This window comes from Syngnathus scovelli, chromosome 13 (assembly GCF_024217435.2).
Source record: "Syngnathus scovelli strain Florida chromosome 13, RoL_Ssco_1.2, whole genome shotgun sequence".
In the NCBI taxonomy this organism is placed as follows: domain Eukaryota; kingdom Metazoa; phylum Chordata; class Actinopteri; order Syngnathiformes; family Syngnathidae; genus Syngnathus; species Syngnathus scovelli.
In genome coordinates, this window is record NC_090859.1 from 2,121,735 (window position 1) to 2,138,391 (window position 16,657).

At 42.9% G+C, this 16,657-nt stretch overlaps 1 protein-coding gene across 9 annotated transcripts in view; it reads left to right on the forward strand.

Moving 5' to 3' along the window:
* Positions 1-15,545, forward strand: part of mvb12ba (multivesicular body subunit 12Ba) — an 89,874-nt gene extending 74,329 nt beyond the window's left edge. For all 9 annotated transcript variants that reach the window (XM_049738673.2, XM_049738669.2, XM_049738662.2 and 6 more), the window contains 4 exons: positions 1,724-1,818; positions 10,846-10,898; positions 14,299-14,358; positions 15,311-15,545. In XM_049738673.2, coding sequence (XP_049594630.1) covers positions 1,724-1,818; positions 10,846-10,898; positions 14,299-14,358; positions 15,311-15,397 — 295 coding nt within the window. In that variant the 3' untranslated portion in view covers positions 15,398-15,545. The remainder of the gene's footprint in view (positions 1-1,723; positions 1,819-10,845; positions 10,899-14,298; positions 14,359-15,310) is intronic.
* Positions 15,546-16,657: the final 1,112 nt, after the last annotated feature.

Sequence of the window (16,657 nt, forward strand, 5' to 3'; positions counted from 1 at the left end):
GTCTTTTAATGCAGGATGCTTGGTCTCCATGTGCCGAAGCAGTTTTGAAGGCTTCATTGCCTCCTTAGCTAGCCTGTCGCCACATATTATGCAGAGTGGGCTTGGCACATCAGAGTCACCTGTGGCGATAAATCCATATTTTAAGTAGGACTCCAGAAATGTTCATTTAATAGCAGCTTTCCTTTTCTTAGAAGTCGTAGCCTCTTCTTCTTCAGTCTCCTCATTGGGCTTTTTTCCCTTTCCGAAGCTTTCCAAACATCTCTGTTTCTTGCTCGTATTTGCTTGCTTCGCAGGCTCGACTGAGGGGACATGTCACGTGACCGAGACGAGCGTCTTGACCTGAACCTATGGATGTAATTGGGAGAGAATCAATTTTTTTTTTCTTTTTCAAAATAAATGTTTACTCATTTTTGCTAGCTTTGCGGGCTCGACTGGGGAAACATGTCATGTGACCGGGACGAGTGTCTTGACCTGAATTAATTGATCGTCAATAAAAAAAACAATATTTTCTTTTTTTTCTTGGCGGCCCGGTACCAAGTGACCCCACGGACCGGGGATTGGGGACCCCTGGAATAGCACATTACCAATATGGACGAGATTCCACTCGCCTTCAATCTTGCCATGAACCGCACTGTAGAGAAAACAGCCACCAGTACAGTGTCTATATGCACCACAGGGAATGAGAAGTCATCATTTACTGTAGTTCTTGCCTGTCAGGATAATGGGAAGAAACTTCCACCAATGATTATTTTTAAGAGGAAAACCTTGCCATAAAATGACTTTCCAACCGGCGTTGGCATCAAAGCTAACTCGCAGGGATGGATGGATCAGGACAAGATGGGTGAGTGGCTGAGAGAAATTTACATCAAGAGACCGGGGGGCTTTTTCCACACTTCTCCGTCCTTGTTGATTTACGACTCAATATGCATTCATATCACAGATGGTGTCAAAAAACAAGTGAAGAAAACTAATTCGGTGCTTGCCGTCATTCCGGGCGAATTAACTAAAGAACTCCAGCCGCCTGATATTGGTGTCGACAAGGCATGTGGGAACAGTGGATGGCAGAATGCGAACACACATTCACCAAAACAGGGAGACAGCGTCGGGCGACTTATGCCATTATCTGCCAATCGATTGTGGAAGCCTGGGATGATATAGTATCAGTCTCAACTGTGGTCCGAGCTTTCGTGAAGGCAGGAATAATATCTGAACTGCCAGGGAATATCACTGACACTGATAATGACGAGAGGGAACCGGGCATAATGAATGCCGCACTCGTCCAACTGTTCAATTTGGACACGGAAGAGGAAGAATTCGATGGATTCGTGGACGGGGACATGTAAATATGCACATTATCGTTTGAACAACATTGTTATTGTACAATATTTGTATTGTATGTTGAATTGTATATAAAGTTTGCCATATATAAAGTTTGACTGAATACCTCATTGACTGGTTTAACATTCCCTTTAGCATAGCTCCATCTAATGGATGCATAACGCAAACCCAATTTGATGCAGTAGCTCCTATTCTATGCGCCTTTTAATCCGGTGCGCCATATATATGAAAATATTTCTAAAAACACTTAATGAAGTTCAGCCTTATAATCCCGTGTGCTTTATAGTACAGAAAACACGGTAATTAACTTTTGGTCGCCACCACAGGCTATATGTTGTTGTTGCTGTTTTTTAATCTTTTTGTTGTTTTGTTTTTCTTCCCGCAGGCATTTTTCTATGACCCTCCCGGCCAGTTTCAGAGGAAAAAACACAACTCGACCAGATTATGAGCACCAAAATTCCAACCTCTACGCAATCTCTGGTTTGATATTCAACATCTCTTAGAAATTTAAACTGGATTAAACCCAGTCTTTTTGGACTGAGTCCATTATTATTGTTTGTCAAACTTTTCAGATTAATTAATAATGAATAAAAACATGCATGGTAGGCAGATTGACCATTCCAAGGCATCAGTTTTGTTTCATATTTCCTTTGCCACATAAGCGCTATCAAAATCAGAATTTCCTTTATTACCATCGTCAGTGAAGGAGTTCACAAACTAGGAATTCTTGCCGCAGGAAGAACTTCCTCTGCTGGACCTTCTTGATGAGTGAGCAGATGGTCGGTTCTCAATTCAGGTCCTGGGTGATGGTGATGCCCAGGAAGTGGAAAAAATCCACAATGAGGATTGGGGAGTTTGTCAGGGCAAGAGGAGATGGTCGGACTGTGACTTCCCTGAAGTCCAAGATCATCCCCACTCCAGGTTGTTGATTCAGCACCAGGACACCAGCTGGTGCGCCTCTTTTCTGCAGGCAGACTCATCACCGTCAGAGATTAGATCAGTTTAATAAACTGGTGGCTGAAGGTGCAGCTGTTGGTGTACAGAAAGGAGAGCCAGAGGGAAAGGACACAGCTCTGGTTGGATCCCATCCTGATCGTCCGAGTGTCCATGACAGTTGTCCCCAACCGCACATGCTGCTTCCAGTACATCGGGAAGCAATCCTGGGAGGATGGTGTTAAAGGCAGAACTGAAGTCCACAAACAGGCGTAGTTTCCTCCGGAGTCCAGATGCTGTAGGATGAAATGGATGGCCAGGTTTACTGTGTCGTCTACAGACCTGTTGACTCTGTAGGCAAACTGCAGCGGGTCCAGGAGAAGGGCAGTAATGGCCTTGAGGTGCAGAACAAAATGCTCAAAGGACTTCATGACTACAGACATCAGCACCACTAGCCTGTAGCCATTTAGTCCTTAGATCCTTGGTTTCTTGGGAACAGGAACAATGGTGTAGGCTTTGAAACAGCCATGGACATTGTTAGACTCCAGTGACGTGTTAAAAATGTATTTTCTTTCCTACCGTTATTTTATTTTTTTCTTCTCCGTGCTACCGCTATTTTTATTTTTATTCTTCGAGATAGGGGTTCGCTTTGACCTGGGGAGTTAAGTTCAGCATTCGCTTTAAAGATATCTGGCGCCATAGGGCGCGTTGTGAATAGGTATAATGTCTAGACCCCGAATGTACTTTTTCAGTCTTATTTCAATGCAAAAAAAAAAACGTCTTATATTTGGGCCAATACGATATATTGTAGCGTTACCAAAATACCAGGCAAGTTGCGGGTTTGGTAACCGGCTCTTTATTTCACAAAACAAGAGCTCAACATACGGGCCAACACACAGTGTGTGCTCTCACAAAGCGCCCCCCCACCCCGCTGCTTCTCACGGCCTCCCTAAACAATCGGAAACTACTGAACTGTAGCAATTTGCAAGTTGCTACACTAAATAAACTAACAAATAACTACAGTGGTTCTTAACCTTGTTGGAGGTATCAAACCCCACCTGAGACGGACTCATCATGGGTTCGGTCGAACCCAGGTTAAGAACCACTGCTCTAGACCCTGCTGACTTCTTTTTGGCCCTCGGAATCACTAAAAGACCAGCGTTGTGCGAACAAAGGTTTCGGGATGGAACGTAAGGTACAACTAGGTCGACAAGATAGGAAGGTGCTAAGCCGTGTAATGTTTTATAGGTTAGTAAGAGAACCTTTAAGTCGCATCTTAAGTGGACCGGGAGCCAATACAAGTTGGCTAGTATCGGGGTAAAATGATCAAACCTTCTCATCCTTATGATCAGTCTCGCCGCAGCATTTTGTACCAACTGTAAACTTTTAATACGAGACTTTGGAAGACCAGAGAACATTACGTTACAGTAATCAAGGTGCGACGTAACAAACACATGTATAATAATTTCTGCATCACAAGTTGAAATAATCGGACAAATCTTAGGAATATTACGGAGGTGAAAAAACATAGTTCTAGTTACGTTCTTAATGCGTTTTTGAAAGGATAGAGTTTGGTCAAATATAACAACGAGATTGGTTACAGTATCACTTTGGGTGATAGCACTTTTATCCGCATTTACAGTGGTTTCTTTAAATAGGAGGTGATAACGAGCAGAACCAATTATCAACATCAGTTTTATCTGGGTTAAGACGTAGGAAATTGAGAGACATCTATTGTTTAATCACAGCAAAACACGCCTCAAGATTACATCAATCCCACGGATTTGTCAAATATAATTGGAAGTCATCCACATAACAATGAAAGCTAATGTTATATTTACGTACAATGTCCCCAAGCGGAATCATATTAATACTAAACAGTATAGGTCAGAGTACCGATCCCTGCGGGACACCACACGTCACATTAATGAGCTCAGAGGTTGTGTTGCCATGGACATAGTACGCGGTGGGTCTTCGGAGAGATAAAAACTAAACCAACAAAGTTCTGACCCCGAAATACTAACGCAGGTTTTAAGGCGCTCTAATAACATGTTGTGATCGACAGTGTGGAAGGCAGCACTAAGGTCGAGTCATAATAGTACTGATGAGGTGTTTGAGTCCATGGCTAAGAGGAGATCATTGATCACTTTAGCAAGAGCTGTCTCAGTAGAGTGGTTAGCTCTAAAACTAGACTGAAACGGTTCAAATCAGCGACCATGTAATCATTAAACTGCTGCGCTGCGACTTTTTCAAGAATTTTTGCAATGAACGTGAGATTTGAAACCGGCCTATAATTACTAAGGTGGGCCGGGTCAAGGTTTGGTCGCTTAAGTAATGGTTTAATAATAGAGGTCTTAAAGGCTGTTGGCATACTTGCCAGAGGAAACAGACAGATTAATTATATTTCAGACGGATGGTCCTAAAATTGGCCCGAATATAAGACGACCCTGATTATAAGACGACCCCCTCTTTTTCAAGACTAAAGTTTGAAAAAGGTTTGAGAGTTTGAAAAGTTTGAAAAGACTTTTTGAACACCAAATTTAATTTTTATAGAGAAAATGATTACATCTGAAACAAAGATTGACAATATATTCGAGAGAAAAGGCATGTTATTTTGCCTCATTCAAATCATGCAAAAACTCTATCACATCTTAATATCTGAACATTTAAATATGTAAACTAAAGTGCAATCACATTTGTAAATTAATGGCTTCTGGTTTTTGAAATGTAAATAAACCACAAACTACTGTAATAAAACAACAAAATTGCAATAACTGCATTAACCATCAAAGTGAAGTCTAACTGTAGTCTTGAAACAAATCAGAATAAGGAAAAACATTGCAATAAAATAATGCAAACTGCTACCGCTATTGTTGGGGAGCCTGAGGACTGTATAGGGCACATATGTCAGAGTTACAGCCCGCGGGCCAGATCCGGCCCGCGAATTGATTATCTATGGCCCCCTGGATGATATTGAATTACTATTAGAACCGGCCCGCAGGCCACAGCCGCCCGCTGGTGTTTTGCACGCACCAACACTACATTTCCCACAATGCAACGGTAGCCCGCCAAATCCCTGCAGCTCGCACGAGGGGCTTCATTATTCATCAGTAGTCAGAGCAGAGTTCAACTTTCTGATACCCCCCTCCTCAAAAATGGCTAAACGTAAGGTGGACGCTAAGAACAGGGGTTTTCAGGCCAGGTGGGAGGCAGAGTACATGTTTACGGAGGTAAGAGGCAAACCTGTGTGTCTTCTGTGTGGAGGAAATGTGGCTGTAATGAAAGAATTTAATTTAAGAAGGCACTATCAAACGTCTAAGAAACACACAGACAAAGACAAGAAAATGGAATATGAACAAAAGCTACAGAAGGTGGAAGAATTAAAACGAGGCCTTAAGTCCAGACAGGCTATGTTCACGTATGCTAAATCGCACAGCGAGGCTGCTGCCAAGGCTAGCTTGATTGTGGCAAAAGAGATCGCAAAATCAGCCAGTTCAAAATCAGTTAATCAAAAACGGGTTTTGAGCCTCAGAGCCTAACCCCCAACATTGATGAACTTGTACAAAAGATGAGACACCTCTAAGTATCAGGCTCAGCCTCAGACAAGTGAGCATCACAGAGCAGTAACGTATTTTCCGTTTTTTAATTCGGTTACATTTTTACATTTGTTTCTACAAGACGTGATTTTTCTTTGAAGAAAGTATTGTTTTGTCTGTGTGCCGTAAATTTTTGAATTTTATTTATTTATATTTATTTTTCAGTTGAATGGACCAAGGGAAAATTGCAGATAAGAGCCATGAGAAAGAATACAACTGATTTGATTAATTTTTTATTTTACGATTTGAAAGCAATGATCGGTAGATCATAGAGCAGCACAATAATAAACTTTCAGTTTATAATGCATGCACTTTTATTTATGCATTTATCATGATATTAAGAAACACATTTTGTTTTTAAAACAATTTAATTTTTTGCTGTTTGGCTGTTGAAAATGTTTTCCCTTGAAGTTACTGACAGAGCCATAACAAAATATTGCCATATTCATTTAATCATTAAATAATGTACACTGTGTTAGGTCTTAGTTCAATAGGCTATGTGCAATCATTCCGATATATTTTAATAAACATTGAACCAGTCCGGCCCTCGGCTTGTAGCAAATTTGTTTTTTTGGCCCTCGATGTGTTTGACTTTGACATCCCTGGTATAGGGGGTTGGCTCGGATGGTTATGCTCTTTTCGCCCCCGGGTGTCGGTCAGAACACAGGAGGGAAGACGTGGTTCAGTTTTGATTGCTTTACTGAATTATTGGCAAAAAAGTAACAGGCACTGTGGCTCGTAGGGGCATACAGGCAAACTGGCAAAAGTTTGCCTGTATGCCAAACACATGTTTGGTTGGAAGGATGTGAGAGCAGGTGTGTGGAGTGTACATGGGTGACTCTTTGAGTGTGTGAATGTGATTCTTGTGTGTGTGATTATTGTATGAAGCGTGTGAAGGGTGTGGGGTGTGTGTGTGTGCGTGTGCGCGTGGGCGTGCGTGCGTGCGTGTGTGTGTGCATGCCTGTGTGTGTGGTTCTGTAATAGACAGAAATACAGCACGCAAGTCAACGCTCAACTTCTGACGTCACACAACACATAACTAACTGCGTGTAACGGTTCCGCTATACTAAATAACCATGAATGAAATACTCTCGGCAACACACCAAACATAAGTCATCGAGACAACAAAATACATTTGCTGGCGACCATTAGTCGTAACGGCTGTAGTCATGCGTGTACGCTGCTCGTACGATGGGAGGCAAACTTAAAGGAGCGCGCCAGAGCTGACAATCAAACGGTGCGCACAGGAAGCAAACCACAATCGGACAAACGGCACAACAGTGGACAGTAGTAACAATGAAATGTATATACTCACTTTGTGTCAAAGATGCACACGATCACAGCAACATACTCAGTCGATACCAGCAACCTTTAACTTACCGTTGCGCGCAAGTGAATGGGTATAATGTCTAGACCCCGAATGTAAGATGACCTCCACTTTTTCAGTAAACAAAAAAAAACGTCATGGGAGCAAGAAAGTGAGTTCGATCGGTTGTACAAACCGGATTCGGTTGAAGTTGGGAAATTGTGTACAATGTAAATGAAAACAAAATACAATGATTTGAAAAGCCTTTTCAACTTATATCCAATTTAATATACTTCAAAGACAACATATTTAATGCTCAAACTCATAAACTTTATTTAATTTTTCAAATAATTAACTTAGAATTTTATGGCTGCAACACATGCAGTTGAAGTTTGGAAAGGGCATGTTTACCACTTCGTTACATCAACTTTCCTTTTAATAACACAATAAACGTTTTGGAAGAGAGGAGACTAATTCTCTTAGCTTCTCATGTGGAATTCTTTCCCATTCTTGCTTGATAAACCGCTTCAGTTGTTCAACAGTCCGGGGTCTTCCCTGTCGTAATTTACGCTTCATAATGCGCCACACATTTTCAATGGGAGACAGGTCTGGACTGCATGCGGGCCAGGGGAGAACCTGGACTCTTTTACTTCGAAGCCACACTGTTGTAACACGTGCAGAATGTGGCTTGGCATTATCTTACTGAAATAAGCAGCGGCGTCCATGAAAAGACGTCGCTTGGATGACAGCATATGTTGCTCCAAAATCTGTATGTACTTTTCAGCATTTAGGTTGCCTTCACAGAAATGTAAGTCACCCATGCCATGGGAACTCATGCACCCCCATACCATCACAGATGCTGGCTTTTTAACATTGCGTTGATAACAGTCTGGATGGTCCGCTTCCTCTTTGGTCCGGAGGACACAACGTCCGTCCGTCCGTCCGTCCATCCGTCCATCCATCCATCCATCCATCCATCCATCCATCCATCAATCCATCCATCCATCCATCCATCCATCTTCTTCCGCTTATCCAGGGTCGGGTCGCGGGGGCAACAGCTTTAGGAGGGACTCCCAGACTTCCCTCTCCCCAGCCACTTCATCCAGCTCATCCCGGGGATCCCAAGGCGTTCCCGGGCCAGCTGAGAGACATAGTCTCTCTAGCGCGTCCTGGGTCATCCCTGGGGTCTCCTACCGGTGGGACATGCCCAGAACACCTCCACAGGGAGGCGTCCAGGAGGCATCCTGATGAGATGCCTGAGCCACCTAAATCTGGCTCCTCTCAACGTGGAGGAGTAGCGACTCTACTCCGAGTCTCTCCTGGATGACCGAACTTCTCACCCTACCTCTAAGGGAGAGCCCGGACACCCTGCGGAGGAAACTCATTTCGACCGCTTGTATCTGGGATCTCGTTCTTTCGGTCATGACCCATAGCGCATGACCATAGGTGACGGTAGGAGTGTAAATTGAGAGCTTTGACTTTTGGCTCTACTCTCTCTTCATCACAACGGACCGGTACAGAGTCCGCATTACTGCCGATGCTGCACCGATCCGCCTGTCGATCTCGCCCTCACTCGTGAACAAGACCCCAAGATACTTGAACTCTTCCACTTGGGGCAGGATCTCATCCTCGATCCAGAGAGGGCATTCCACCCTTTTCCGACCGAGGACCATGGACTCGGATTTGGAGGTGCTGACCCTCATCCCGACCACTTCACACTCGGCTGTGAACCGCTCCAGTGAGAGCTGGAGATCACGGCCTGAAGAAGCCAACAGCACCACGTCGTCTGCAAAAAGCAGAGACGCGATGCTGAGGTCGCCAAACCGGACCCCTCAACACCTCAGCTGCGCCTAGAAATTCTTTCCATAAAATATTATCCGGAATTCATTCTCCATGGCCTCGCCAAACTCCTCCCACGCCCGGGTTTTTGCCTCAGCAACCGCCGAAGCCGCGTTCCGCTTGGCCATCCGGTACCTGTCAGCTGCCTCCGGAGTCCCACAGGCCAAAACGGCCCAATAGGACTCCTTCTTCAGCTTGACTGCATCCCTTACCGCCATTGTCCACCAGCGGGTTCGGGGATTGCCGCCACAACAGGCACCAAAGACCTTACGGCCACAGCTCCGGTCGGCCGCCTCAACAATGGAGGGGCGGAACATGGTCCAATCGGATTCAATGTCCCCTGCCTCCCCCCGGACGTGGGAAAAGCTCTGCCGGAGGTGGGAGTTGAAGCTCTTCCTGGCAGGGGATTCTGCCAGACGTTCCCAGCAGACCCTCACAGAGCGTTTAGGTCTGCCAGGTCCGACCGGCATCTTCCCCCACCATCGGAACAACCCACCACCAGGTGGTGATCAGTTGACAGCTCCGCCCCTCTCATCGCCCGAGTGTCCAAAACATGCGGCCGCAAATCCGATGACACGACTACAAAGTTGATCATCGAACTGCGGCCTAGGGTGTCCTGGTGCTAAGTGCACACATGGACGCCCTTATGTTTGAACATGGTGTTCATTATAGAAAATCCGTGTCGAGTCCAGAAGTCCAATAATAGAACACCGCTCGGGTTCAGATCGGGGGGGCCGTTCCTCCCAATCACGCCCTTCCAGGTCTCACTTTCATTGCCCACGTGAGCATTGAAGTCACCCAGTAGAACGATGGAGTCCCCAGAAGGAGTGCTCTCTAGCACTTCCTCCAGGAACCCCAAGAAGGATGGGTACTCTGAGCTGCCGTTTGGTGCATAGACACAAACAACAGTCAGGACCCGTCCCCCCCCACCCGAAGGCAGGGGGAGGCTACCCTCTCGTTCACCGGGGTGAACCCCAATGTGCAGGCGCCCAGCTGGGGGGCAATAAGTATACCCACACCTGCTCGACGCCTCTCACCGTGGGCAACTCCAGAGTGGAAGAGAATCCAGGCCCTCTCGAGAGGGCTTGTACCGGAACCCAAACTGTGTGTGCAGGCAGGTCTGCCTTCTCCGATTGGTTCATCGGGTCTACATATTACGCCTGTTTATTACGTCTCTGTGTGGCGGAAGCCACACAAAACAATATCCAGACTTGCACAAACAGTAATATTTATCTATCAATGGGGACAGAGGTACATACTTTGCGCGGACGGTAGTATTATTTACCAATGGCGGCGGAGGTACGTGTTCCTCTACGTGTCAGGCCCAGTCCTCTGATTGGTCGACCGCCACAAACTACGTAAAACCAAGTGTCCTCTGATTGGTTCATCGGGTGCCTGTATATTATGTCTCTCTGTGGCGGAAGCCACACAAAACAACTTTACAGATTTGCACAAACGATGGCAGCGAAGGTACTCCTCTACGTGTTACGTCTAGTCCTCTAATTGTTTTTTTTGTCCCGCTATACGTACGCAAAACAATGTCCTCTGATTGGTTCATCGAGTCTTCATATTACGCCTGTATATTACGGAAGCCACACAAAACAACTTTTTGATTTTTGAATTTGGTCCACACAAAAGGCGCACCTTATTAAAAGGTGCACCTTCGTCTTTGGAGAAAATTAAAGGCTTTTAAATGCGCCTTATGGGCGTGAAAAACGTAAACGTAATCGGCCGACTATTTAATCAGTCGCACCATACTCTTTTTACTCTCTCCATTGCACAAAGTTATGATGTATTAGTGCGAAAGCTAAATATAATTTCTGTGTCTTTTAGCAATGGATGGAGTGCCTTTCATCATCTCTGAGAAGTTTTCATGTGCCTCAGAAGTAAGTTTTGAGAATCCTTTCCAGTGCAAATGATAAATATTGTTTATACATGCAAAAAACACTGTTTTTCGCACCATAAGGCGTACTGGATTATAAGGTGCACCCTCATTGAATTTTTTATTTTAGAAATTATTTCATATACGTATAGGGCGCACCGGATTAAAAGGCGCATAAAATAGAAGCTAAACTGCAACAAACTGAGGTTGACTAGGGTTGTGGTATGCATCCACTAGCCAATTACCAATGAGCCCTCTGTAAACAATCGTGCTTCTCAAACTATCTCCTATAAAATAATCGGAACTGACTAAAGTTCGATCTAACACATTGGTACTGCTTATGTTTCCCTTCCATATCAATCCGTAAATTTACTCGAAACATTAACGGGGCAGCCTATTTTGAAATGAAATAGCCTCGTGCGTATAGCAGCTATCATTATAGCATTAACCACCCGCAAACTCCCATGAGCCTCAGCTCGCAGACTCCCATGAGCCTCAGCAAAGTGTCGTGGCAGCCCCCTGTAAACAATCGCTTTTCTCAAACTATCTCCTATAAAATGATCAGAACTGACTAAAGTACAATTTAACACATTGGTACTGTTTAATTATGTTTCCCTTGCATATCGATCCGTAAATTTACTCGAAACATTAACGGAGCAGCCTATATTGAAATGAAATAGCCTCGTGCGTATAGCAGCTGTCATTATAGCATTAGCCACCCGCAAACTCCCATGAGCCTCAGCAAAGTGTCGTGGCAGCCCCCTGTAAACAATCACGTTTCTCAAACTCTCTCCCATAAAAGTGATCGGAACCAACTAAAGACCGATTTAACACATTGGTGCTGCATATTTATGATTCCGTTGGATATTTATCCGTAAACGTACTCGAAAACATTAACGGAACAGCCTATTTTGAAATGAAATAGCCTCGCAGGTAACACAGCTATTCATTCTCGCCCCCTGACCACGGTTGCCGTAATGCTGGGAAGCGATGCGACCTTGTAATTTACTAGTCGTACTAAAACGTACTGAAACTTTTGGCAGAGCGCTGTGTACAACCAGTATGGAACAACAAATTCATCAATTGATCCATATATAAGGCACATTATCAGGCACACTGTGTTTTTTTGAGTAAATTTTAAGTTTTTAAGTGCACCTAATAGTGCGGAAAATACGGTAGTATTCTTGTGTAAAGTCATGCAAAAATCAGGACATTCTATAAACCTTTTTTTTCTCGTCAAGTCAAGTTTATTTATATATCCCATAATCACAAACAAGTCTCAAAGGCTTCACATAGCCAATGTTGATAATTATTCTCAAGATCCCCTGATCTTAACTCCCAGGAGGGCAAGGAAAAACTCACGAAACCCCAACTGGGGAAAAATGAGAAACCTTGAGAAACAAAAAAACCCCTCAAAACTCCAACTAGGGGAAATGAGAAACCTTGAGAAGGGACCACAAGTGGGAGGATTCCCCTTCCAGGATGACCAGGCTGCAATGGATGCAGAGTGGGCAACATTGAACACACAATATAAAACAATCCAAAGAAAAAGTAGATGTCCATAGTCAAAACGAAGAGCTGCAGGAAGATTCCCTCAGGTTTCATGGTAGTGTCAGCCCAAAAAAAGGTAAAAGTTAAAAAAAAAGTAAATAAGTGGCAGATGTGTACTGACCATGAATTGAAATGTGATTGGTTATTTCTGAACACACCCACGTCTCATGGTTATTTCTGAACACACCCACGTCTCACTTACAGTATAGGAAGGTGTGCACAATTAATATTTCATATTTTTATTTTTCCTCTCAGATTTTTAAAATTATTTTAAAATGGTTTGTCTCATTTTTTTTAATTAAGATGACAAAAGCTTAGTGTTTTAAACGTGAGTGTAAATATTCATATTTACTGTATGTCCTAATAAGTGGGCTGTAATTTGTGTGCATTCAACTCCTGCTGTTTTGTTTATTTCTATACATGTTGGGTCATATAGAATTGTTCAGCTACTAAATGGTAGCAAGAAACACATGATAATCTGGTCTGATTCTCGTATACAAATGTTACTGCTTAACATTACCGTATTTTCCGGACTATAAATCGCTCCGGATTACAAATTGCACTAGCCATAAAATCTAAATCAGTTTTAATTGATTGACCAAGTTTGTGCATGCCAAACAGGGAATTTGACTCCGGTTGATCTCAGCCTCTGTACAACATTTAAGTGACTAACAACATTCAAGTAACTAATAACATTTAAGTGACGAGACCAGGATGTTATTGCACAGTGATGACTTTGAGTCTCTATGAGTGGTGAGAGTTCATCAGAGCGACAGCCTGGAGGAGGAAGCTGTCTGTGTCTGCTGGTTTTGGCGTACAGCGCTCTGTAATGCCGTCCAGAGGCATGCATAATACATAATAAAGAAGAAAAAAACATAAGTCGCACCGGAGTACAAGTCATATTTTTGGGAGAACTTTATTTGACAAAATCCAACATCAAGAAAAGACAACAACAGGCTAAACGAAACGGTATGCTAATGTTACAGAAACGAGGAACTGAGAACGTGCCTGACATAGCATATTAACAGTTATTCAGATAACTATAACATAAATAACAAGTTTATCAAACCATCCATGTGACTTCAAATCCTTTGTGTCACTTATAAACATCGCCGCGCTGACTCCGGAAGTACATGCGGCGCTGACGTCGGACTCATTGTCAGTTGCGGTTCGAAATATTCCACAGGCTTATATAACTATATATAAACTATGTGTCAAATAACTATAACGTAAATAACAGTTGTATCGAACCACCCCTGTCACTTTAAATCATTAAATCCATCAAAATCTTCATCCTCTGTGTCACTTAAAAAACACCGCTGCTGACTCCGGAAGTACATGCGGTGCTGACGTCGGACTCATCAGTTGCTGTTCCAATTATTCCTCAGGCCTATATAACTATATGTAAACTATATATCAAATAACTATAACATAAATAAGTTTATCCAACCGTCCGTGTCACTCCAAATCATTAAATCCATCGAAATCTTCGTCCTCCGTGTCACTTATAAACAACTCTGCTGACTCCGGAAGTCAGTGGATGGTGCAAGTCAGTGGATGTCAGACTCATCGTCAGTTGCAATTCCACACGCCTAGAGCGCCCTCATGCAGTTTAAAGTGGAAATAACATGCGAAGTGATAAACGACTAGGATGTAAGTAATGTGTTAATGATCAAGTAATAATGTAATAATAAATTCACATATAAGTCGCGCTGGATTTATAAGTCGCACCCCCGGTGCTAATTATAAAAAAAACTGCGACTAATAGTACGGAATTATGGTATATTATTTATAGAGATGTTTCACAATACTGCATGTTTAATTTGTTCTCAAAACATTGTCTTTCTGTTAAGTTGCAGCAGATGGATCTCATTGGGATTACGATCAAAACATTGGCTGAAATTGAGAAAGAAGTGAGTATTTAAAGCACATTGAGTTAATTGAAATTTAAAAAAAAAATAAAATAGACTTTTGATTAGCAGCATGGGAGTTGATAAATCGACATCTCTACTTAATTCCGTCATTTGTGGACCTTTGAACCAGTTAAGCTCGCTGGGTGAACCTTTAAATGTGGGTGTTCCCTGTATATACATTTTACATTTGAGCACTTTTCCTATTGTGCGCTCCAGAGGGCTGTTATAAGTTTCGCACCTCTTGGGGGTAAAATATCATATTGCCCATTTTGAGTCATTTCACTTCTTAGACCAGTGACGCATGGTAACAGCCCCAGCGGCTGACTCGTAATGACAGTGTGGGGCATATACTACGCTCACCTCCTGCCCAACAGCCATAATGTGTCCATATTAGATTATGCCGACGGATGGCCAAATGTTGCCATACTTCCTTCCTTCCTTCCTTCCTTCCTTCCTTCCTTCCTTCCTTCCTTCCTTCCTTCCTTCCTTCCTTCCTTCCTTCCTTCCATTATATATGTATGTGGGTGCCTCTACTTATAAATTTAATTCGTTCCATGATCGGGTTGTAAGTGGAAAAGTTTGTAAGTTGAAACAATGTTTCCCATCGGAATCAATCGATGTAGAAACAAATAAATACACACAAACCTTTACACTGCTAACACGAACAGGGAATGCCTTAGCAAAGGAGACGGGGGGGTTCGGAAGTAGAAATATGGTTCCTAAGTAGATATAATAAATTTGCGAGGCTCCAGTTCATACCTCAAAAAGTTCATAAGCATAAGTTGAGGTACCACTGTATCTGTCAGGAAAATCACAATTAAATATTTTCTTGAAATTGTTCAGCCCTAATGGCATCTCAAAGATGCAGTATTTTTAACAAGGCTATGGAAAATTGACTTTTTAATTATTTTGGTATTGTTGAATAAGCTTGGAATTTAAAAAAATCTTTCAGTATGATTACAGTTTCCGTACCGAACACAGCGCTGCAGCACGGCTCCCTCCCAGTCCAAGTCGAACACCCCTGAGCTCTGAGGCCTGATGAACCAAACTACTACCTTCACCACTTTCTCCAGCTGGACAGAACTGTTCAAGTCCACTGTTGGCCACCCTACTAGACTTTCTTCGATACACTCCACTCATCCACAATTGTATTGAGGAATAAATGGGGCAACACTGAATTTGTAGAAGCTGTTTTGAGCCTTTTCATTGCATCAAAATGGGTATGAGAAGCAATTTAACAGAAATAAAATGTGAAGAGAACCACTCAACTTAAAATTCAAATGGGAAAGATCATTGTTCAAAATCACAATGTAGACACATTGTTATTTTACCTTGACATATGGTTTTGCTTTTCTGTGTGTAGCAGTTAGAACTGACACTAACTAATGATTGATAAATTTGTCGTTTATCCAGTAGTCGATGAATTGGATGCAAAAAGTCAGGTTTAATTTTCAGCCTTTTATTCAAAAACATGACATTACTTTAACATGACTGCACACAAAATACAGAAAATTGGCCAAAATGTTGATAATTGAATTCCAAAGCAAATATTTTATTTTGATTCAACCCAAAGATGATCGGTCCTGTTTCGGAAGGAGGGACGGACGGACAGATGGAAGCACAAATTACCTTTGCAACAGTTTTACCTCCATATATGTATATGTGGCCTTTGCGTGATGTACGTATTAGGTCGCTAATGTATGGCAACTAGGCAGGTGACCACGGGGAAGCGCCATGTGAGGATGCGTTCTGGCTGAGCTCCCAATTGGAACTGTGATCTCCATGGAAGATCATCATGGAAGAGAGAAGAGAATCACCAATTTTGTGTCCTGTTGCCTGCGGGACACATACGATCTCCCCAAAACGCCCACTTTGGATATCGCCCACCGAACTCTGTGCAAGAGGAATGAAGACCGGGCGCTTTAGTTTGTCGTATTTCGATGGATACTTTTAGGACAGTGGTTCTTAACCTACTGAACTCCACCAGTTTCATATGCACATTCATTGAACCCCTCTTAAGTGAAAAATAAAAGAATGTTTTTCAAATTCAAGATAGATGTTTTTTACAAGTGCACAAAACGAGCCGTGCATGAACATCACCTTGTTCAAAGAAAAAAAACCCACAATGCATTAACTCACAACAAATTAAATACCTGCAAACAGTGTGACTTCTGCTTCTGCTTTTGCGAGACTAGTTCAGATATGCTAAGACAGACTTACCGAACCCCTAGGGTTCGATCAAACCCAGGTTAAGAACCACTGTTTTAGGACAATGGCGAGAAGGAGGGTTGTTTGTGGT